We start from the raw sequence: 23,218 nt of genomic DNA on the forward strand, positions 1-23,218 counted from the left end.
AAAGCACCTTATTGAATGGCACCAGCTGAGATGAGTGAACTAAAGGCTCAATTGCAAGAGTTGTTAGACAAGGGGTTCATTAGGCCCAGTGCATCACCTTGGGGAGCACCGTTGTTAATTGTGAAAAAGAAAGATGGAAGTTTGAGGCTATGTATTGATTATAAAGAGTTGAATAATGTGACTGTGAAAAATAAGTACCCTCTACCTAGGATAGATGACTTGTTTGACCAGCTAAAGGTAGAAAGTGTGTTTTTGAAGATTGACTTGAGGTCGGGGTACCATGAGTTGAAGGTTGCAGATAAAGACATTCCAAAAACAGCCTTTAGAACTCGGGGTGGACATTACGAGTTTACGGTCATGCCTTTTGGGTTAACCAATGCACCAGCCATATTCATGGACTTGATGAACCGAGTGTTTCATGAGTACTTGGATAAGTTTGTTGTCGTGTTCATTGATGATATTTGGTGTATTCGAAGAATGAGGAAGAACATGCTGAGCACTTGAGAACTACCCTTGAAACTCTTAGGAAGAATAAGTTGTATGCTAAGTTTTCCAAGTGTGAGTTCTGGTTAGAGAAAGTTGCATTTTTGGGGCATTACATTTCGAAGGAGGGTGTATCCGTGGATCCTGCGAAGATCAAGGCGGTGAGTGAGTGGCCTACACCTAAGAATGTGACTGATGTTCGTAGTTTCTTGGGATTAGCTGGGTATTATAGAAGGTTTGTTAAGGATTTTTTGAGGATAGCCAAACCCATGACTACTCTTATGAAGAAGCAGAGCAAGTTTGAGTGGAACGAGAGTTGTGAATCAGCTTTTCAAACCCTCAAAGAGTAATTGACCACTGCACCGGCGCTAGTATTACCAGATGGGAGAGAAGGATTTGAAGTGTATAGTGATGCCTCGAAGCATGGTCTGGGATGTGTCCTACAGCAGAATGGAAAGGTGATTGCGTATGCATCGAGACAACTGAAGAAACATGAATTCAACTACCCTACCCATGACTTGGAGCTTGCAGCTATTGTGTTCGCTTTAAAGATTTGGAGGCACTACCTTTATGGTGTTTCTTGTAAGATCTTCACGGACCATAAGAGTCTAAAGTACATCTTCACCCAAGATCACTTGAATATGCGGTAACGCAGATGGCTGGAGTATCTTACAGACTACCACGTCTACATCCAGTATCACGAGGGAAAGGCGAATGTAGTTGCTGATGCCCTTAGCAGGAAGTTGAGTCATAATGTTAGTGCTTTGATTGTGGCCAATGAGTTGTGTGAAGATATGAGGATATTGAACCTTGAGGTTATCAACCAATGAGAGTTAGAGGGATTACTGAGTGCTTTAACCATCCAACCTTCCATATTTGAGGAGATTAAAGAAAAGCAACTGGAGGATGAGTCGTTTCAGAAGATTAGGGATCGTGTGACTAGTGGTGCGGAGACTGAATTCAAGATTCATGAGGATGGGAGCTTGAGATATAAGGAAAGATGGTGTATACTACAGAAGTGTGAGGATCTTAAAAGGAAGATCATGGAGGAGTGCCATAATACACCATATTCAGTTCACTCTGGGGTGATAAGTTATATAAGGACTTGAAGGAGTTCTATTGGTGGCCGAATATGAAGAGAGAGGTAGCTGAGTTTGTATCCAAGTGTCTAACGTGCCAGAAGGTGAAGATAGACCACAAAAGACCCATGGGAAAGGTACAACCATTAGAAATACCAGGTTGGAAGTGGGATTCCATATCCATGGATTTTGTGACAGGCTTACCAAAGACTCGCACTGGGAATGAAATGATTTGGGTGATTGTAGACAGACTTACTAAGTCAGCGATGTTCATTCCTATCAAAGAGACTTGGAAAAAGAAGCAGCTAGCAAGTGTCTATGTGAAGAATGTAGTTCGGTTGCACGGAGTTCCCAAGGACATAGTGTCAGATAGAGACTCGAGGTTTCTATCAAAGTTTTGGCAAAAAGTGCAACAGAACCTTGGAACAGCATTGAAGATGAGTACTGCCTTTCACCCTGCAATAGATGGTCAGACTGAGAGAACAAACCAAACCATGGAAGATATGTTACGAGCTTGTGCTTTAGATTTCCAAGGGAATTGGGAGGATCACCTACCTTTGATCGAATTCTCCTACAATAACAGTTACCATGCAAGCATCAAGATGGCACCATTTGAAGCATTGTATGGAAGGAAGTGCAGAAGCCCAGTTTGCTGGAATGATTACAGTGAACGGGTTACTTTGGGTACAGAGTTCATTGAAGATATGGTGAGCAAGTTGAGACTGATTCAGTCGCGTATAAAGGCAGCACAAGATAGACAGAATAATTATGCCGACTTAGAAGAGAAGGGATGATAAGTTTAGTGTTGGGGACAAGGCCTTTTTAAAAGTTTCTCCAACAAAAGGTGTGATGCGATTTGGCAAGAAAGGGAAGCTTAGTGCAAAATATGTGGGTCCGTATGAAATTCTCCAGCGTGTGGGGAAAGTGGCTTACAAATTGGCTTTGCCAATGGAGTTCGAGAAAATGCATGATGTGTTCCACATTTCCCAATTGAAGAAGTATGTGCCTAGTGAAACCCATGTTTTGCAGCCGGAGACTATTCAACTAGATGAGTCTCTAACTTATGAAGAAAGACCGGTCAAGATACCAGATCACAAGGTGCGTAGTACTAGAACCAAAGATGTGAAGATAGTGAAAGTCCTTTGGTCGAACCAGGAGTACGAAGAGGCTACTTGGGAGGCCGAGGAAGAGATGAGAAACAAATATCCCGAGTTGTTTGACGAGGTAAGTTACGAGGGCGTAACTCTTTTCTTTTGAGGGAGATAGAATGCAATGTAATTTCGCGCTTTTACCTCAATTATACCATTTATTGCTTGATTTTTCATGTTTATTATTATTATTATGCATTATTATTGCGTTTACATACAATAAAAGTATGTAAACTTTGGCCAAATATGAGTTCATTGAGTACAAAGTTCAGTTTGTTGAGTATACATGTTGAGGATCAAGCAATTTACAGCAATACAAAACACAAAAGGTTTGAATAATTTTGGAAAAATTATGGTTTTTGGGTTAAGTTTCGAGGGCGAAACTTCTTTTAAGAGGGGTAGATTGTAATCCCCCATATTTTCAACATAATTATAATGTATTAGTTTAATATTTATACAAATATTTTTATTTTTGATTTTTTTAACCATGAATTATTTTGAGGTAAACTAATGAGATTTTAATTATTTTCAAACTAAAACTACTAAGTTGTAATTTAAATTCAAAGCCTCTCCTAACTTACTAGCCCAAACAATTAATTCCTTTTATTCAAGCCCAAATTACAAGTTCCTAAACCCAAAATAAAACCCTCTTCTATTCTCCCTCTCCCCTTTTCACGTGAAATCAAGAGAAAAAAACCCTCACTCTATTCTCCTCCTCCACGCACACATCAAACCAAAAAAAAGGGTAAAGCTTCGAGGTTGGCCAGCCGTGAGGACTGACCCGCCGCACCGCCTCCCTGCCGCCGCGCCGCCCCCTGCACCGCCAGCCAGCGGCCAGTTCCCCCCTCTTCTCTTCTCCTTCCTCTTGTTTTCTCTTCCTTTATTTTTGTTATTTTGATTAAAAGCTTCAATTTTTGTTTGATTTCAATTATAAATTATTGTTATTAGGCTTTGATAGTATGTTTAAGTTGCAAAAGATTATAAATTAATGGGTTTAGTATGTCTAAATTATCATACAAATTTCATATTATGTATTTTGTACGTTTTAGGGCTTAAACCTTAATTTTTCATGTTTTAGGGCTTGAAAACGTGCTAATCAAGTTATCTAATTATACTATGTTTAAATTTTATTAAAGTATAATTATTTTGATCATATATAAATTTTCGGATTATTAAAGTTTCAATTTTTATGAGCAAGTTATATTAGTTTCATATTTTTATGCTTCTAAACCTACAAAATAATTATTGTGGGTATTTTATGATTAAAAAAAGCTTTGAACTTTAAATTCTATTTTAAAAGTAATTTTCAGATTTCATACTTTTTATTTTGAAGCCTCTAATTGCATTGAATTGATATATTTTTAGGTTGTTAACACAGTAACTTGCTATATAATGATTATTTCAAGTAATTATGCTTATGGGGTTATTTTATATACTTAAAACAAATTTTCAGATTTATTTACTTACTTTAAAGTTGCTGTAATTTGATATAAAACACTATATTTTCATAATTTTAACATATAAACTTATAGTTGGGATGTTGTATTATTAACTTTGACTATTTGGGACAATTTAAAGGCTTTATTTTGATGATATAAGAGGTTTTAAAGTAGTTTAGTATTGCTGTAAATAAATTTATTTGCTTTGGTATTGATTTATTTCTAATTGTTTGGTTTAGGAGAGGACTTGGTAGAAGGCGACTTCTAGTTTTAAAGTGGCCAACCGGATTGTTTACACAAGGTACGTACAAGTTACGAAACCTTGCTTGTAGGTGCATGTTTAAGGACGGATCGAGAACTTAGTATCATGTATAGGATTGACTGGGTTAAATTGTTTGTTTATACATTGTGAATATCAAATGACGTGCACTAGTTTATAATGCAAGAATTATTTGTGCTCTAATTATGCAAGGTAGGTGCGCTTAAAGGAAAAGGTATGTGATTGGTGTAAGGATTAAATTATTACTCATTCATGATTATGCAAACAGGATGAGTAAAGGAGGAATTCAAGTCTTGTAAGACGAGGTTAAGGTTTTGGGGTGCCTTATGCACTCAAGATGTTTATACACCGAGGTAGTAAAGGAATAATTAATAAATGTTGTTTGTCACTAATAAATCAAGAATTTAAATTGGGAATTTTCCATGTTTGATTGAATTGTGTTTGGAATGTTAGTATTTTAATGTATATGAGTCATCACCAAGTCTAAACCTGTAAATCACGTAAAGTGCAAGATGGATGAGCAATAAAAGTCTGGATTGGTGCACATCTGGAGTAATGACAATCAGGAGTTGGGGTACATGGGGTATTAGCCGTGTACTTTTATCGAGGCGGTCTGATCTACGAGTCTCCTATTTCAAATATTTTTTAAAAAACTAGGAGTTAGTTGTGATCTCATACTAACTACGGTCACGGAGTCGCGCCCGTGGTCGTTGGATGTTTATTGATGTTCCCAAAAGGAGGCATGAGGTTTTTCTTTTATTGATGTTCCAAATGGGACATGGGTTAGACAACCTTGTCTATTTCTAAATCCAATGAAATAAATAAATGAGTCAGTTAATATCAATTAGTGAGGTCTTAATAAATTTGATAATTGAGTCATGAGTTGAGTCTGTATTTAATGATGCTTATACTTGATTATTAGTAGCATGTTAGGTATTTTCTTAATTTATTTCGCAGCTTGTATGTACTCAGCTTTTCTGACTGCGTGCTTTTGTGTGTGTCTTTCTTTGGTCATGGACTTCGCCTTTCAATGACCTTGTGACGATCCAATTTTTACACTTGTAATATTGGCAAGCAGAATAACCACAGGTTCTTACACATGCAGCATTCAGCAGGGTTGTGGGATCTTGAGTAGAGAGTTGGTTGTTTGCAGTTTATTTCTTTTGCAAGTTTGAATTTATTCTAATTTGATTTTATTCGACACTATTTCATTTGGTTTGAATTTATTTGAACGCTGGATTGAATCACTTACTACTTTTTGGGTTTTGAATAAGGGCCTTAATGGTTCCAACTTGTAACACTTTTTTTTATTTAATCCTTTTGTTTTGAATTTTATTTATAACTGTTTTAATTTTCCGCTGCTAATTTCTGAGATAACCTTAACGTTTGAACACGTGGCGGTATCGCGCCAGTAATTCTCTTGAAATTGTACAGGTTTCTCACAGGTTTTTAACGTTTGAACACGTGGCAGTAGCGCGCAAGTTATAAGGTGTTCATCATCGGGTTTGGTTTTAGGGAGACATTTTTAGGTGTCTACAGGAGGCAAACTCTGGAAAGCAACTATCAAGGTGTTTCCGCGCTTCACTATCTCTAGGGTGTGCCATTGTGCCTTGAACTCAAGGATTTTTTGCATGCCATGTCATTTCCTCGAAAATGTTTTTAGTTGCAAAAAGCCTTTGCAACCTAGGTGGGATAGGGAAATAAAATAGAACATTCAAAGGCACTAAGCTACCTTTAGAAGTCTTCTTGTATCGGTCGCTGCCACACACCCTACATGTAGATAATTGAGCATCATCTTTCCAAAACAACATACATCCTTTCGGGCATGCATGAATCTTTTCATGGGGCATCTCTAACCCCTTAACAATTTTCTTAACCTCATAGAATGTCTCAGCCATGTGGTTGTTGTTAGGAATCGCTTCATTAATCAAAGAAGCAAATCCATCAACACATCTATGCGGCAAATTATACTCGCACTTTAGGCTAGTGATTCTAGAAGCCATCTCTAACACAGACAATGAACTCCCTTCATATAACGGTTGTTCAGAAGCCCTTAACAAATAAAAAAAAAATGGTTAGCTTGTGCATTAGGCTCTTCCTCTAATGAAACACTAGCCTCTTCGGAATGCCCTTGATCTTGAGACTGACCAAATGCATCCAATAACATTTCACGATATTCATTTGACTGCCTTTCACGAGTTCCTGGAAACCCTTCACCATGACACATCCACTCATAGTAATTAGGTTAAAAAAAACCTTGCGAGACAAATGAAGTTTAACCGTTTCCGCATCCCAAAAATGTTTGTTTTTGCACTTAAAACATGGAAACCTAACTTCATTCGGGTTGCTACTCTTGGGATGATCTTCGACATATTTAAGGAATTCATCTACCCCTTTCATGAACTCAGGATTAATAGAATTCCCAACCTTCCTTTCGTATATCCAGCTACGTTCTCTTCGTTTCATGATTACAAGTTCTACACAATTAACGCATATGCCATTAATCACATTAGTCACAAAAAAAAATATATATTCATTATAGATCAAAGTGCTATGGAAATGCAAATGAGATTTGAAATGATTTTCAAGGGTCCTTATCACTCCAACCTAACCCATCCTTGGACATTCAATCTCACCAGTGAATGTATGCCAGGATTTCAATTCTATGGAAAATCCGGCAGCATTTCCCTACAGTTCTCCAAGTGCACGATATAGGCGATTAGAAACACCTATATATGTACCTAGAGAGCATTGTAGAGAAAGGACAAGCAAGGATCTTCCTTAGAATTAAAAAAGGAATACATTCACCATCTAAGTAAAAATAAACGTACAAAGACAGTCCCAACCAGGGAATATTCAAGACATACTCCTAATGTGTATGCCTTGAACGGGTATCTAGGCATATGATTATGCAAATGATTTATTTAAAAATATTAAAACTAAACTAACATACAAAATATTATACAATTATATCATAATTAAACTTAACATAAACAAACATATCATAAAACCATAACATTAATATAAACAAATCAAACCAAACGAAACCAAACTAAACTAACATATCATAATATTAAATCTACTAACATGCATTATATAAAATTAAACTTAAGTAAGAAACATTATATTAAACTAAACAAAACTAAACTAAATTGTAATGAACTAAAGTAATCTAACATACATCATATTAAACAAAACGAACCAAACCTAACTAAAGTTTCATAATATTAAACTAATCTAATATACTTTTGTAAAACTAAACTAAATTAAACCACATTATATTAAAATAAACTAAACTAAACTACTATATATTAAACTAAACTACATTATATTAAATAAAGTTATCTAACATACATCATATTATACTAATCTAAAACAAACCAAACTAACATTTCATTATATTAAACTAAACTAACATACATAAATTAAAAAACTAAACTAATTTAAAGTACATTATATTGAAATAAATTAAACTAGACCACATTTTATTATAATAAACTAAACTTAACTACACTATGTTAAACATAACCAAACAAAAGTAACATTATATTCATACATTACATATTAAGTTTAGTAATGTGACTAACCTTGTTTTGCACTTGTTTTTGATAATTAATCAAATAAATTGTACAAATCCTATAAAAAATTTAAAGAAAATAAAATAAATAATGGTTTATTTAATTTTTTAACAAAATTAAATTGAAAATTTTAAAATTAGAAAAAAGGGGGGAAGTAGGAAACTTACTGGTTGTTTCAGCCGACGGAGGTGCTTCAGTCACGGAGGGAAGGGAGGAGGCTGGAGCCTGCTTATGGTGATTAAAGTGGAGGCTGCTTGTTGTGGTTAGGGAAGAGGCGGTAAGATTTTAATTTAAAATTAAATAAAATAAAAACCAAACACTGACCTTATGTGAGGGGTGTCGCCGGCAACTACCACCGCCACGTGGAGGCTAGACGGCGCGTGGAGGCTCGTCAGAGAAGGCTGGACGACGGCGGATTTTCTCTTTCTCCTTCGCTTTCTCCTTCAGCCTCTCCCTTTCTGTCGCCTTAGGGGAACGCCGGCGATTCCGGGTCCGTTAGGAACCTCCGGCGTGCGCGCGTCTAGCCTTCTCCTCTCTCTCTCTCCTTCTCTATCTCTCTCTCTTTCTCTTTCTCTCTCTTTCGTTTTCAGCACTCTCTTTGTGTCGCCCTTGGGGAAAGCCGACGACTCCGGCAACGTTGGGGAACACCGGCACCGGCGACGATCTCTTCTTCTCTCTCTTTCTCTCCTACTCTTTCTCTCTCCTTTTCTTTCTCTTTCTTACTGTCGGCTTCCCACCTTTTTTTTAGGTCAAACCGTTTCAATTGTTTCAATGCCCTTATTTTTCAAATGATTAATTTTCTGACGGAAAATTAATTCGTCGGAATTTATATCTTCCGACGGAATTTCGTCGAAATTTATTTTCCGTCAGAAAATTCCGTCGAAAAAAATATTTTTCGACGGAAAAATTTACAGCCATAAACTTTTCGACGGAAAATTCATCGCAACACATAAATTCCGTCGAAATATTGCGACGAAAAAAAATCTGTCGGAAATTTTGAAATTTGCGACAGAATTCTTCGTCCGTCGCTATTTTGCCTATTTCTAGTAGTGATACACACATAAAATCTAATTATTGTGATCAGTTTTAATTAAAAGGTACCTAATCCAGTTATCAAAAAATATTTGAATCAGAGGCTAATTCTTTTGAAGGGCCCAAGACACATTTAGAAGGTCCAAATGGCTTTATTATGGACTAGCCAAACAAAGAAATAAACAAGGAAAGGTCCACTACATCGATCGAGAAAGAAGAAAGCTTGATCACCAAGGAAGAAGGTGTGCAGCAGTTCAATTCCAGTGAGGATAACAAAGGCCACACACCGAGTTAGGGCACACGCGCCCCCTTGACGGAACCACCTTGAACCCAGCTACACCTTGGGGCGGCGCATGTGGTGGTGGAATGATGGCAAGATGAAATGAATTATTTTCTATACTTAGTTTTTTTTCTAGAGTTTTGCTTGCAAGTTTTTACCTTTCACTTGAAAGGGTTTGTCTTGGTTTAAGCACTTAGGATACGCTTTATTTTCTGTTATTTAATTTCTATAAACTTCCTAAGGTTGTTAGGAAAGTTTTTAGTTAATTAGAGTCTGTTTAGTATTAGGTTTCCTATTCTAATTAGAAATAGTAATTTTATTCTAGTTAGGATACTTGGAGAGCAAGGTTAGGGGTTTGTCCTAATCCTTGTAGGAGTAGGATTAGTTGCCTCCTATTTCTATAAATAGGGGTAAATTTCGTGGCTTTTAGAGATAGAAAATTCAGGTTAATAAAATTGTTTTGGTTTAACTTTGTTTAAACTTTTCTTTGCTAGTTTTCAATTCAAGGAGTTGTTTTGATAATTAGAATGTTCAATTATTAGTTCTAGGAGTAGTCTAAGATTTTTTCATCAAAATACTTAGTTCTAGGAGTAGTTTAAGTAGTCTTGAATTCGATCCTGGAGTGGTCGAATTACAAGTCATATTTGGTTCGTTGTTCTTAATTTAATTTGTTCGATTTTGTAAGAGAATTCGGAAGGCGTGTGTTACTTGTGTGATTTTAGATCCTTTATTTTAAGTTAATGGGCTGAAATCCACATCACAATCCATGGTTAGAAAATTTCCTACAATTTTCTTTTTCAAATCTTCTTAAAAAAATTTTAATTCACTATCATATATTCTTTCCCACTTCACCATAATATAAAGATATAGAAGATTTGGATTAAGTAAATTATTAATCCAAATCAAATATACAAGTGTATACATTGAATTAAAATATAGAAAATTTTCCAAAAACTTCCATTTAAATTACCAATTTTGAGAACAAATCCACTTATTTTAATTTTTGTGGGAAAAATTACCACAAAAACCCATAAACTTTGAATACCGCTACCATTATTCTTGGTTCTCTTGCAAAAATCTCCGATTTAGGATGTCCACTTTTAAAAAAATTTCCTCCAAAAAACCTGTATAAAATAACAAACTTGCTCAAACATTAACCCTAAATTGATTAATATGATTCAATTGCCCCAAATCCCCCAAGTTCTATTTGGTAAACCCTAAATTCAATCTTTGAATCATAAACCCTAACTTAAGATTAAATTGATAAATTAAATCATCTATAATGCAACATTAAAGACAATTTACCTATATTTGTGTTCGACAACCAAATTTTCTTGTTCTCAAAATTAATTGATTGAATTTTTTATAAAGTATGCCCTACTAGCCGAAGATTTTTGCCGGAAATTAAAATTAAATGTGGTAATGCTACTCAAAGTTTTTGTGTTTTGGGGTAGTTTTATTAGAAAAATAAATTAAATGGTAATTGCTCTCAAAAGTGATTTTGATGGCAAAATTTCCTTAAAATATTAATCCAAATCTTCCATTATTTAACACTAAGAAAAAACAATTTCCATGTCATGCAATCTTTCCTTCCCAAACTCTATAGCTTTTTGCAACTACTTATAGAAAATTGATTCGATACTATTAAAGAGAAACTCATATTTATTACTTTAGAATTTGTAAACCCTTGTTTTTTTTAAAAGTGTCCTACTTTGACTTTTTGCACTATTCATATAATTCACATTGACCAATGTTAGTGATTTCTTATACGTAAGAAAAAATATAGTAATAATATACTTGGATACTTATTGTAATTGTCTCATTGTATATATATTTTTTTAAGTATAAGCTTATTATAATTTATACTCATTAATAATATTATTGGTCAAAATTCTACTTTTACACACGTGCCTAGCCAAATTGAGGCACTTCAAAAATAACAAAGGACAATTCATGCGGGCAACAACCTGAAATTTAATTGCTTAGAAAACTTCAAAGAATTTTATTCAAACACCTTATTATTCTACAGCTTATAAAGAGAATAAATTTGTAACTTTATAAAAATTGGAAAAAAAAACGTACATTATATGAGCCCTAAGCTAGTTAGAAATAAATAATAAATATAGATACGTACTAGAACACAACACAACTCAACAATTGAACAAGTAGTAGAACCATAGGAAAAACCTGAATAATTCCAGCAAAATTATAGAACCTCTTTCTATCAGCCAAAAAAGCCATAGAATCATTGTTATTGTTCATATGAGAAATCTCTTTATGTTTTTCTTCCTGACCAAACATTCTATAAGCCTCAATGACCTTAGGTAAGGTAGGTAACATCAACATATTTCTTCTAACAGGGGCAAACTGATCTAATAACTTCATCATGAACTATATCACCATTTTCAGTTGATGCCTCTTAAAGATTCTCTTGGTCAAATTACAAGTGCAACCGTTACATGTACAATAAGGAAGTGGATGTGCCTTATCTATTGCATCCCAAACAGATTTAATAGATGTGAAAAATTCAGAAATAGATTGACTTCCTTGATTAATTTCAGCTAATTTTTACTCTAATGCATAAATCTGAGATAGAGAAGTATATTCAAATCTATCCTCAAGATCTAACCAAATTGCTATAGCAAATCTCATAAACATAACACTACCAGCGATACTTTCATCAAGATTAAACATAAGCCAAGAACATACCAGATCATTGCATCTCTCCCAAGCTTTGCAATCAGCACTGTTATCATTGGTAGGTCGACTATAAATCACCATTAACAAAGCCGAGTTTATTCTTTACAGAAAGTGTCAACAACACAGCTCGCTTCCAACTGGTAAAACCTTCACCATTGAATTTGAACGAAATTGATTGAGCTGAATTTGCATCAAAAGGATGTATGTAATAGATGCTTGCAGGAGTCTAATTCAGTGGTAATATAGATAAATTCTGAGAAGTTTCAGCAGCCATGACCAATTGAACAAAGGAAAAAATTCAGGAATAAAAACAGAAATTCAGCTAGAAATTTTTAGAAAAATTTATGAATATGAAGAATTCAGGAAGAAATCAGAAGAAATCAGGAAAAAAATCGCAACAACATTCTACAGAAATTTATCTCAAACAAAGATGAATAGTCTTTTGTTCTGATACCATGTCATGAAACAGAGAAAAATCTAAATAGAAATCTGAGAAATTGTATTATGTGTGAATAAATGACAATTACAGCTTAGGATGATATATATAGTATCTATTACATAAGAATAATCTAGAAGGAAATCTAACAAACTTCTTGTGGACACAGTAAACTTGCTATAACAACCTAGTCCTAGCTGGCAAGATCATAACAAACTCTGAGGACGTGGCAGGAACCTCTAACAACCTTGCTGACTTGTGCTTATAGGCTCAATAGTTAACATATAGCTAAGTGGTTGACAATCTACAATGTATAGTCAAGCCATTACATATTCATATCCAAAGCACTCTCGAAAGATCTTCAAAATGTTTTATTATAAGCGCAAGGAAGGGCGAGACCAAGGATGAAATCAGAGATCAGTAACTAGGATCGTTTATGTTGTTAATAGAGTAGTTTCATTTTTGTTATTGCTTGTATTCGTAGCAGTTTTTTTTTCTCTTTAGGATTGGCTTGGCTTTGGTTCTTCTTTTTTTTTTTAAAAAAAAAAAAAGTATCTCACAAACTATTACTCCCTCCATCCCTAAATTACATTCCAGTTTGTAAAAATACACGGGAATTAAGTAGGAAAGAATAAGACAAATAACAATAATAAAATATTTCAATGGGAAATACAAAACATTAAATGATGTCTTTGAGTAAAACAAAGATAGATCAATGATTAATGATTCCATGTCATCAATCTTTTGTAAAAAAAAAAAAAAAAAAAAAAAAAAAAAAAAAAAAAAAAAAAAAAAAAACATGCTTCTTATTGAAAATTAAGAACAAATCATATTCATTAGGTTAGTTATGGGAAATACAAACTTGAGAAAAACGATGGAGAGAGAAAATAAGAGTGAGATTAGGATAGTAAGAGTGAGAAAGCATTAAATATACAACAGAAAAAGAGAGTTGATTTGGGATATTTGGAAAAAAAAAATTACTAAAAATGAAAAGGAGAAATGTAATTTTGGAATACCCAAAATAGAAAGCAGGAATGTAATTTAGAGTGATACTAGTTGCATAGTTCCTATATGCATTTGTTGCATATAGGGGGGCAATTCTGGAAATGCTCCTTGGTTTGTGTTATTTGACTTCATGTTGACCCCGTTCTAATTTGAAATGTTACGGGGATGCTTATTGGGGATATGAAAAGGGTATTACCTTCTCTTTCTCTTATTTCGACTTCCTAAATTCTCTCTCTCCTGAAACTCCCTCTTTCTCTCACACTCTGTCCAGTAATTGAAACTCCGAAGTTGTCCCACTTTCGTCCCTGAAAAGGCTCCGGAGCTGCCGGATTTTTGGTGTTGGTGCGGCGTTGGCGATTGCATCATCCGTTGTTGCGATTTTGGAGGAATTTGTCGCGTTTTGTAGGTACGAGTATCACTCTGCTTCCATGTATTATTTCCCGTATTTTTTTCAACTTTCGGAATCTTTGGGGTGGAGTGATTTTGATTTCATGCTGTGGTTGGTAGTTCGCAAATTAGGGTTCCAATTACTCGTTTCGAATTGTACATCTTAGTTTCTAGGGTTTACATTCATAATATTCATATTATTGTTGTTCTCATATGTTATCTTGCGTGACATTGTTCTTATGTGTTAAATTGTGTAAAATTGTTAACACTGAGATACAAGTTTTTTGGGTTAAATTGTGTAAAATTGTTCTCATGTGTTTAATTGTTCTTATGTGTTAAATTGTTCACATGCTTAATTTTGATAGCTTTAACTAATTTCAATTGAACATGCATAGTTTACTTATTGTTAGTTTGGCATGGTTGATTTTGTAATTGTTGGGTTTGTTGTTGAGATATTATTTCCTTGTATGAGTTAATTCGTATTTCCAACCCACTGTGTTATTGCTTCATTGCTACTTAGGGGGGGGGGGGTCTGAAGCATGTATTATTATTATGGCAGCGGGTTTAGGTTGTTCTTAGGTTGTTGGTTAGTTCTGATGTGTCTGCAAAATTTGCGGATTCGCTAACCAGATGATTAATTTATTGAATTGTTGTAAATGTAGTTTTAAATATGGAATTGATTATTTTGTATAATTTACTTATACTGTGTATGGTCTGAGGCATTTGTGTTATATTAGAGTTCCATCTCTAATCTTGTAGTTGACTCTGGTTTATTTCCTAATTAGATTAGTGTAGTTTTTGATTAGTTATATGGGTTTTTGGAGCAAAGGCTTAAAATTTTTGGAACTGCTGCATTTGAGGTGTATTGTTTGTTATTGTATGGTACTATGTAGTTGTAATGGTATGTAAATTTTGATCCATTGGAAGTTTTTTCTACTAGAGATGTCAGAGTATATTGTGAAGTAGTTTTTATTGATAATTGTGGTAATTTTTATTATTTTCCAGGGTATTTTGTGCAATGGTGAAGAGGAAAGTATAGGGAGTTGCTTCTAGCAGTATAAATAGGAGGGTATGTGTGTGGATCATTTATATGGTATTGAATTATGTTTTATTTTTTATTATTTTTTTTGCTGATGTTATCTGTAATGTGTAGGGTCAGTTAAAGGGTTTGAATGGAGAGGGTGTAGTGCCTATCAAGAAGGGTCTAAACAAAGGGAAGAAGAAGGTGAGAGAAGATCCAGTCTTTGAGGAAGAGGAACTGGAAGACACAAGTAATAAGTATGATGATGAATATGATGAATAGGATGAGTATGAGGATGATGAGGATGGAGTAGAGGATGATGAGGATGCAGAAGAGGATGCTGAAGAGGATGCAGAAGATGATGCAGATGAAGAGGAGAACGAAGAATTGGTAAATCAAGCAAGAGTCCAGGGTATGTTCCTGAAGTTTCTTCAGGAACAAGCTAAGTATAGAAAGAGAAAAGCTGGAGGAGGGGTTGGTAAAAAAAAGTTAAAAAGAGAGCAAAGGTATGTGTTAAAAAAGTTGTATAATGAATTTGAATACAAAGTGAGGGATGATTATTAAATTTGGGTGTCATGAAATGTTAATGTAGGTTGAGTCTGATGTGAATCTTGGTCAAAGAGTGATGCAGAAAGGAGTTGTTATCAAAACTCAATCTCGGACAACGCAGAAGGTAAAAGAAATTTTATGTTTTGGTTTATGTATCAATTTAGATGTGCGTAGATGTTTGTTGGTTTCTTCCTAGGCTTTAGTATAGGTTTTACATAATTTTGATGTTATATCTCTGTTGGCAACTTGAAACTAAGGAACTGTTTGATTTAATATCCCCTACCTTGCTATTTTTCGAGTGGGTGCCTCCCTTGTCATATAATTATAAGTGGTTATCTGTTTTAAGATACCTCTCTGGAAATTGTGTTTCCATATGCCTCAACACATGGACTATAGTATAATTGTCCCATACCCTTATTTGAATCACTTTATATGCTTTTCAAATCCAAGTGATTTATATGTTAATTTATATGGTAGTGTTAATTTTCTGCTTTCTAGGTTAATTGGACTAAGTATTGGTAGTAAATTGTTGTATGGATTTAGTATTATACACTGAGTATTTCTTGTATCTTGTGTATTCTAGGCCCTCAACTTGAATGGCGTAAAGGCTTTTGCAAATCTGGTGGTTCAGTTTGATGAGTCTAGGAAGAAAGTTGTAACTGAAATGGGTTTTGGGAGCCTGTTAAAGATACCGGTAACTTGTTTTCCTCGTAAATTTGCGTATTGGCTATTGACTAGAGTTGGTGGTGATGGATCTGTAGTGTTTGGGGATGGATATGTATTTCCACTTAGCCCTGTTCAAATCCAGTGTGTCCTTGGCATCCCGATGGGTTCGAGACAACTGCCGTCGAACATTCCGGATGATGATAATGTGAAGGCTGAAGTGAGTCGTATTAAGGGTTTGTTTGCTAAGGGGAACAGTATATCAGTGCCTATTGCAGGGGCTGCTTTGTTTAGGTGGGATAGTAATGCTCAGTTGGTGCCGCTAAGATCTGAAGCGGAGAAGTCGCATTTTAGAATTGCTTTTCTCATAGTTGTTCTTGGGTATTTGCTTTGTCCAACTACGAACACAACCAAATTGGCAAGCAAATTGACACCAGCTTTGATAGTGTACCAAGAAACGGGGGAGTATGACTGGTGCAGTTGGACTCTTGATTGGCTTTGCTGTGTAGCAAACAAGTTTCAACAGAAATTCACAAACAGAGGATATGTTGCGGGGTCTGGGGGCTGCTTTCTGTTTTTGTTGGTTAGTTTTCTCTTGGTTTCCATTGTACCCTTTTTTATGTTAATATTTATCTTTGACTAATGTCAACTACTGCATATCTGTCATTTAGCTTTTTTACATCGACCATTTGAGGCGCGTGCCGGTGCAATGGGGAGTGATGCCGAGGATTACGGTATGGACTCCGAAGAAAATTAAGGATGCGCTTAATGCCGACATATTTCCCAGTGGTGATTATGGGAAGATGAAGGTACATTTTATTTTTTGCACAAATGTATGGCATACAGTTGTATTTCAAATACGAAGATATATGATGTTATATGATGTTCATGTATCAATGAATTTATTGTTGGTGTAGTCAATGAATGTAGCATATGGTGAGGCACATCCATTTATCGTGATACAACAAAGAGTGATGTGGATCACATAACCGCGGTGGTATGCCCTAAAATTTGGTGCTGATACTTTGTTTGCTTTAAAAGCAGTTTCATCTATGAATCCAATTTGTTGGTGTGTTGTGGCTTTGTGTAGGTTGTGGAGAGGGTTACTCCCCAACTAATGTCTGCGGTTGATGTAAAATTGAATAGTGTCATCGAGTCTGTCAAGTCTATGAAAGATTTGTTGACAAGGAGCTTTGGCTCTGGTACCAGCAAAGTGATAGAGGTAATAGACAATGGTAAAGCAAATGAAAGTGCAGTAGAGACGGGGAATGTTGGTAGTTTAGATAATAGGGATTTTAAAAGTGTATGTGATGCTGCTGCTTTGGGATTTAATAGTTTAAAATAATGTACAGGGAAAAATTTCATCGGCCAGGGAAAACCTTTTCTTGGATGATCTTCTGTCGGATGAGAACGAAATGAAAGAAAAGTTGGAAAGCATCCTACCTGCTCCCAGGAAAACCAATCGCTCTCACTGATTTTTCCAACCAAAGTGTTAAGGAATGTAAAAACTACTTGTTATCTGTTTCTGGGGTTTGTGAATTTATGTTGGAGGAAGACTATATGTTGTAAAAAAGTTGGTATTTTATCAGGTGACTTAGGAATCGACACTCAGTGATTTGGTCACTAAAGTTGCAGTATTACTGGTGGTACAAATGGTACAATTGACAGTACTTTTGGGTGCCATTATCCATGATCATGGTACTGCTTTTGTGCTTTATTATGTCAATGGCACATTGTATTGTGCAATTTTATCTGAATGGTACATTATGATGCCTTCTATTTTATGTGATGGTACATTTTGTGAATGATATTTGCCTTTAGGTCCCTGAATGGTACTACAGTTTGTGGACAAATACTGCTGGTGCAATTATAACAAATTAAAGTAATATTAATAAAACATTGCGAATGGAAAGTTTGAGGTAGTGCAGGAATCGGAATCGAGTTAAGCATTACATTGGATAATTAAAAGAAGTCTTTGAGGATAATAGGCCTTAGGAAATACATAAAATTCATAAATACGAGTTAAACAGTTCAGTTTATTAGTTTACGAATCTGGAACAAAGGAACTTCAGCAGTGCACACTTCAGCTCGTTCTTTCTTCAGCATAGGTCCTTGCCCATTCCCAAATGGTGGTAGGAGCCGTCGAAAGCCAATCCGGAGTTGAAAAAATAGCTCCCTGGTTCAGCCTCTTCGTCGGAGCTACACGGGTCATTAATGAACTCCACAGGGGGCTGGTAACGCCGTGGAGTGTAGCCTGGTGGTGGCCTTGCCTACAAACATACAAACATAAGGACATGTGTGAGTAGGGAATAGTGGAATAGATTCACACATATTAATATTAGAAATGGTACATTCGTGTACCTTTAAATCAAAATGGTACAGTAATATGCTATTTATTTTAGTAGGGTACTTATAAGTACTGTTTTCTCATACTGGTATACAAAATGTATTATGTAATTGCATTTATATTTTTCCCTGAGATTTATGATTGTTAATGGTACACTGTAAATGCTATTATAGTTTTAATAGTATAAATAACTGTATTACAAAGGTGAACTAGTGAAATAAATCAATGGGTGGTGCTATTTTACGGCTTCAGTATTACTTAATCAAAAGGTTGAATTCATAACCCAACCTAATACTTATCACAACACAGTACATCCATAAAGGTACACAAAACTAGTAATTAGGATGAATGTGATTGAAGACATTACCTTGAAAACGGCATCCAAAACCATCCCGGTTGGGGCATCCAAAGTGTACAAGAAGTTGCCCATTAGAGCTGACGGATTCCACAGCACCAACACCCCACCTGGCCTTCTTTGAGGTCCACAGTGATGCACCTCATACGAACCAGGTAGATCATACATAAGATATGTGGTAGATTCGGTAAATATTCGGGCTTCCAGAATGATGAACATCAAAGGGTTGAACTTATCAAATAGAGTTGTGAAGTGCTGAACAAATGAGGGCCTGGTGCATCCTCGGGCATTCCAAAATAGAACCACGGATCCATGATCCAAAACTGAATCAACACTGGACGAAATGTGTTCTCCCCTGTAACTTATGCGTTGATAGCGTTTACGGATAGGCAGATGTTGTTGGACTTTTGGCTTCAATGTGGAACCCTCAACTTGGACCCTCAGTTGTGTGTAAGATATGTCGACTCGCATCACGTGGAGTGTATTTGTGTACAATCCAACAAAGATATGGCGCCAATTCATGGGAAAGCTATAAATTGGGGTGGTTTTGATGTTGAGAATGGGTTTCATGTCAATTGCTTCAGCCAAATCGCTTGGTATAGTTAACCCAGTAGATGAGGAGTAGAACCCTTGGAGCATCCAATACAACAGGATACAAGCCCCTTCACTGTAGCAACCCACCAAGTCCCCGATCAGTGGGAGATGTCCTAGAACAGGGCTCCCATCTGGCACAACCATGAATTCGGTTGACGAGCACATTGATTGAAGAAGATATGCTCTTAAGCTTTGTGTAGGGTAGCTAACCCCATTAAGCATCTCATCATTCCCCTTGAAATATTCAACAAGGTTAATGTTAATTTCATTATCTTCCCTTTGTAATTTTTGAAAGTACATAATGGGCTTTTCTGGGTGGCATGTGCTAACATCAAGTGTCGGTGTTTGTGTCACTACAGAGGTGGAAGCACGATGGAGGGATTGACTCATGTTGTTGGAGTGAAAAGGTTGAAGCAGGGGCGGGGATTGGAGAAGAGGATAGGAAGAGTTCTAAAATTGAAGAACAAGGTGGAATAATATGGTGGTCAAGCCTTCAAGAGCGGGAAAATTCTTTTTCATCAAATTTGAATTTTCTAATATATACAAAACTCACAAAACAGAAGGTTACTGAAAATTGTAGGGTGGTAAAATAGGGTGGTAAAATGTATCACTGCCTCTCTCTTTTACGGAAAATGGAAGTTAAATTAACAATATTAAAATTATGTGGTACAAATATGTTCTTCCATAGGTTGTAATAATACCATTAACTATCATGTTGCAACAGAGAGGTACATAGAATAATTAAATAAAATAAATTATTTAGTTGTTATAGGGTGATTCGTGATTGATAGTCTACGCACCTAGGGACTGTACTGACTTGACAACACGTCAGGACAGTTAAAACGAAAACCAAGGTGAAGTACTACAGTGTACCATTTTAGGTGTAACTTGTACTGTAGAATGGGCAGTATGTACCGTTTTATAATTTTCAGACTCGTTAGAAACACAAAGTGACACAAGTCAGAGTGCACCATTATTAACATAATGGTACATTATACAACCACTTTGTATGTTTATTGTACCATCACAAACTACTAAAGTCCCAACTGTAAATGGTGCGTATATTCTGTTTCTGGGGTTTTTTTACAATAATTTTTACCATTTTACTTAGCCAAGTCTACATTTAACACACATGTCTACTTCCTTGGCTTTAAAACCACTAAAAGTTCTCTGTTTATCCTGTTACTAATAACTCTAAACTCCAAAAACTTACAACTATGGTGAAAAAAAAGGAAAAGGAAAATAAAACCATGATCACACCACCTGGTGTTATGGAAAAGTTGAAAAAATGGAAAAAAACAGGGCTACCATGATGCAAATGGTGTTGTTAGGGACTTGTTCTTTCTTCGAAGGAGTAGGGAGATGATTTTTTGCCATAAATCCGCTACTATTGAACGTGGTGGTTTAGAAAAACCCATACTCGGGATAGATTTCCACCCTGAGTACCCTTTCCTAACCCCCTTTAAAATTGGTAGGGCATAATTTTTTAGGAAGGAAGCTTTTTGTTGCATGAACTACCTCGTTGATGCATGCAAAATTGTTGTTGTTGTCAATTTCAAAGAGTTCTTAAAGGACTTGAAAGAGTGCTTGCAATACATATAATGGGGCACTTACTTAACCAAGTTTTGGAAGTTGTTCCTACCTCTTCCACTGTGGCATAAGCATGTTGAGTACATGCTGCAAACACATTGCAATGACACAGATGAGTACGGTTTGCTTTTGCTAGGCCGCAACTTCAGCGCTGATCAAGAAAAGGGTCGTGTGAACTCCACAATGGAGTGGCTTAATCTGTCTGAAGAGGATCCTTACGAGACTATAGTACACGATGAAGAGGAGCGCATGCATTTTAGGAGTCAAATGTTGGCAGAGAATGGATATGATGAAATGAAGCATTTGAAATTAATCACAGCTGAGCCGTTTACCTACGACGACTACCCAAAATGGTATGCGAAAAGGCTTGAGGAAGCAACAACTCGGTTTCAGAACAAGACAGGCCTTGACTCAGCAGACTGCTATGACGGGGGGTATGCATCAAGCGACCATGAAATGATGAATGAACAACCTTGGCTTGTTTATGACTGGGATTGAACGATTCAAGTTGACAAGAGTTCTCAATTTTTTGGTTTGTTACCCCCTGTTTTAAAATTTTGCCCTTTTGTAGAGTTCAATTCAGCTTATGGTTTATCAAAGTATTTTGTATGATTGGTGAACACTATGATGGGAGTAGTATTATTTGATAGGGGAGTATTTTTTATTTATTTAGCCAATCCCCAGTATTTCATATTTTGAAGGATCAGGGAGTAGTCGTTCGTCGTAGGGCATTGTAATGTGACTACATAACCTTTTGTACATGAAATTGTTGGTGTGTTGAATGGATAATTAGATTGATCTCACAATTAAAATTATTGCATTCAAAATAAATTTAATTGAACGATTTCATCATGGACAATAAGTACTTATCACAACACAGTACATCCATAAAGCCTAATACTTTAAATACAATACAACTGCTATGAGAAACAGAGTAAGCCCGATTTTAACTAAATTAATGTTATGGTGTTCCAACACCTCCACCCTTTCAACAATTGCAGCAATATTAGGTGAAGGACCGTCTTTAACGAGGTCACCATCGACAGCCCATTCCCAGTTGCCGCAAAGACGACATTTGTAGTAAGGCCTCATTGGATTCATCTCGGACATTGATATCCGGAACTCCACCAAGTTTGATCCCGCTCCGGAACAAGAACAATTTTTGGCCGATATCCATGACGTTTCAGCAGTTGCAACCGGTCGCCTAATAGATCGCCGCACCAAGGAGGAGGATGTGTTTGATTCCATGAACAAAGTGCTTAAGTTTGATTTCATAAGTGGTGAGTCAATTGGGAAAAATGACAAACATATTTATAATAAATTTAATTATTTACTATTGAAAATACAAAAACTCATACATTCACAATATACAAGGTAGGGAGAAAAATGGCGCCAATACACGTTACCCTTTCGCGCCAAATCAACAAAGGGGCACCAGCCCTTGTTAACCACACAGCGGTAAATTTATCAGTACATCGGTACATTTAAAGTACCATTATTATGTCAAATTTTTAGTGGCGGTACAATTAAGTTCCACTAATAAAGCATTTGAGATACACAAGACACTAAAGGGGTTTGAACAAATAAAAAATGGCGGTAAAATACGTTTGGTCTACGCGCCAATTGAGCAGTGGGGCCCTACCATTTTCACATCACTTATGGTACAGTAGCAATTTCATAAACAAATACAATGTACCGTTAAGTATCTTAACAAGAAATTATGGTACAAAACTATACTAGTATTAAAGCGTTGGGTTGATATAGGACATGTCCATCATCTAAATGTTATAGGGACTTAAGTACATGATCATTTTATTTTGTTTACTTCCAAAAGGTTGAGCCAAATTTGTAAAACCATTTGAATATGTAATGTTACTATGGAAAGTTCTATAAATTCAATTTTAAGTTATGTTCATTTACAACAAAACTCGTAATTCACTATCCAAGTGCAAGTACATATGGGTACAAATGAGTTCCTCACCTACTATGTCTGACTACGTGAGTAGTTCATGAAGCGTGGTTTATAACTTACCAATATTAGATTTGATTATAATTTTAACATGTTAGAGTTCTTAGACTAAATATAACCTATCCTCCTAGGTTACACAAATTCATAATGAGTCCTTTAATATTCATTAAACTTACTTTAATGACGATTTTCATTGACACAAGGGTCATAGGGTAAAGAATGGTACCCTATATCCACACGAACCCTGATAGTGGTACCCTTGGTTATTTATCCATTGCAACGT

At 35.7% G+C, this 23,218-nt stretch overlaps 1 protein-coding gene across 1 annotated transcript; it reads left to right on the forward strand.

Annotated features, from left to right (window-relative positions):
- Nucleotides 1-2,411: 2,411 nt before the first annotated feature.
- LOC110685463 lies at nt 2,412-4,706 on the forward strand. The gene is made up of 2 exons (XM_021861988.1): nt 2,412-2,786; nt 4,698-4,706. The coding sequence occupies exons 1-2, from the start codon at nt 2,412-2,414 to the stop codon at nt 4,704-4,706; spliced, it is 384 nt and encodes a 127-aa protein (XP_021717680.1).
- Nucleotides 4,707-23,218: the final 18,512 nt, after the last annotated feature.

This window comes from Chenopodium quinoa, unplaced genomic scaffold (genome assembly GCF_001683475.1).
Source record: "Chenopodium quinoa cultivar QQ74 unplaced genomic scaffold, ASM168347v1, whole genome shotgun sequence".
In the NCBI taxonomy this organism is placed as follows: domain Eukaryota; kingdom Viridiplantae; phylum Streptophyta; class Magnoliopsida; order Caryophyllales; family Amaranthaceae; genus Chenopodium; species Chenopodium quinoa.

Coding starts and splice junctions, on each gene's coding strand:
- LOC110685463 (XM_021861988.1), top strand. CDS start 2,412: ATGCGATTTGGCAAGAAAGGGAAGCTTAGTGCAAAATATGTGGGTCCG.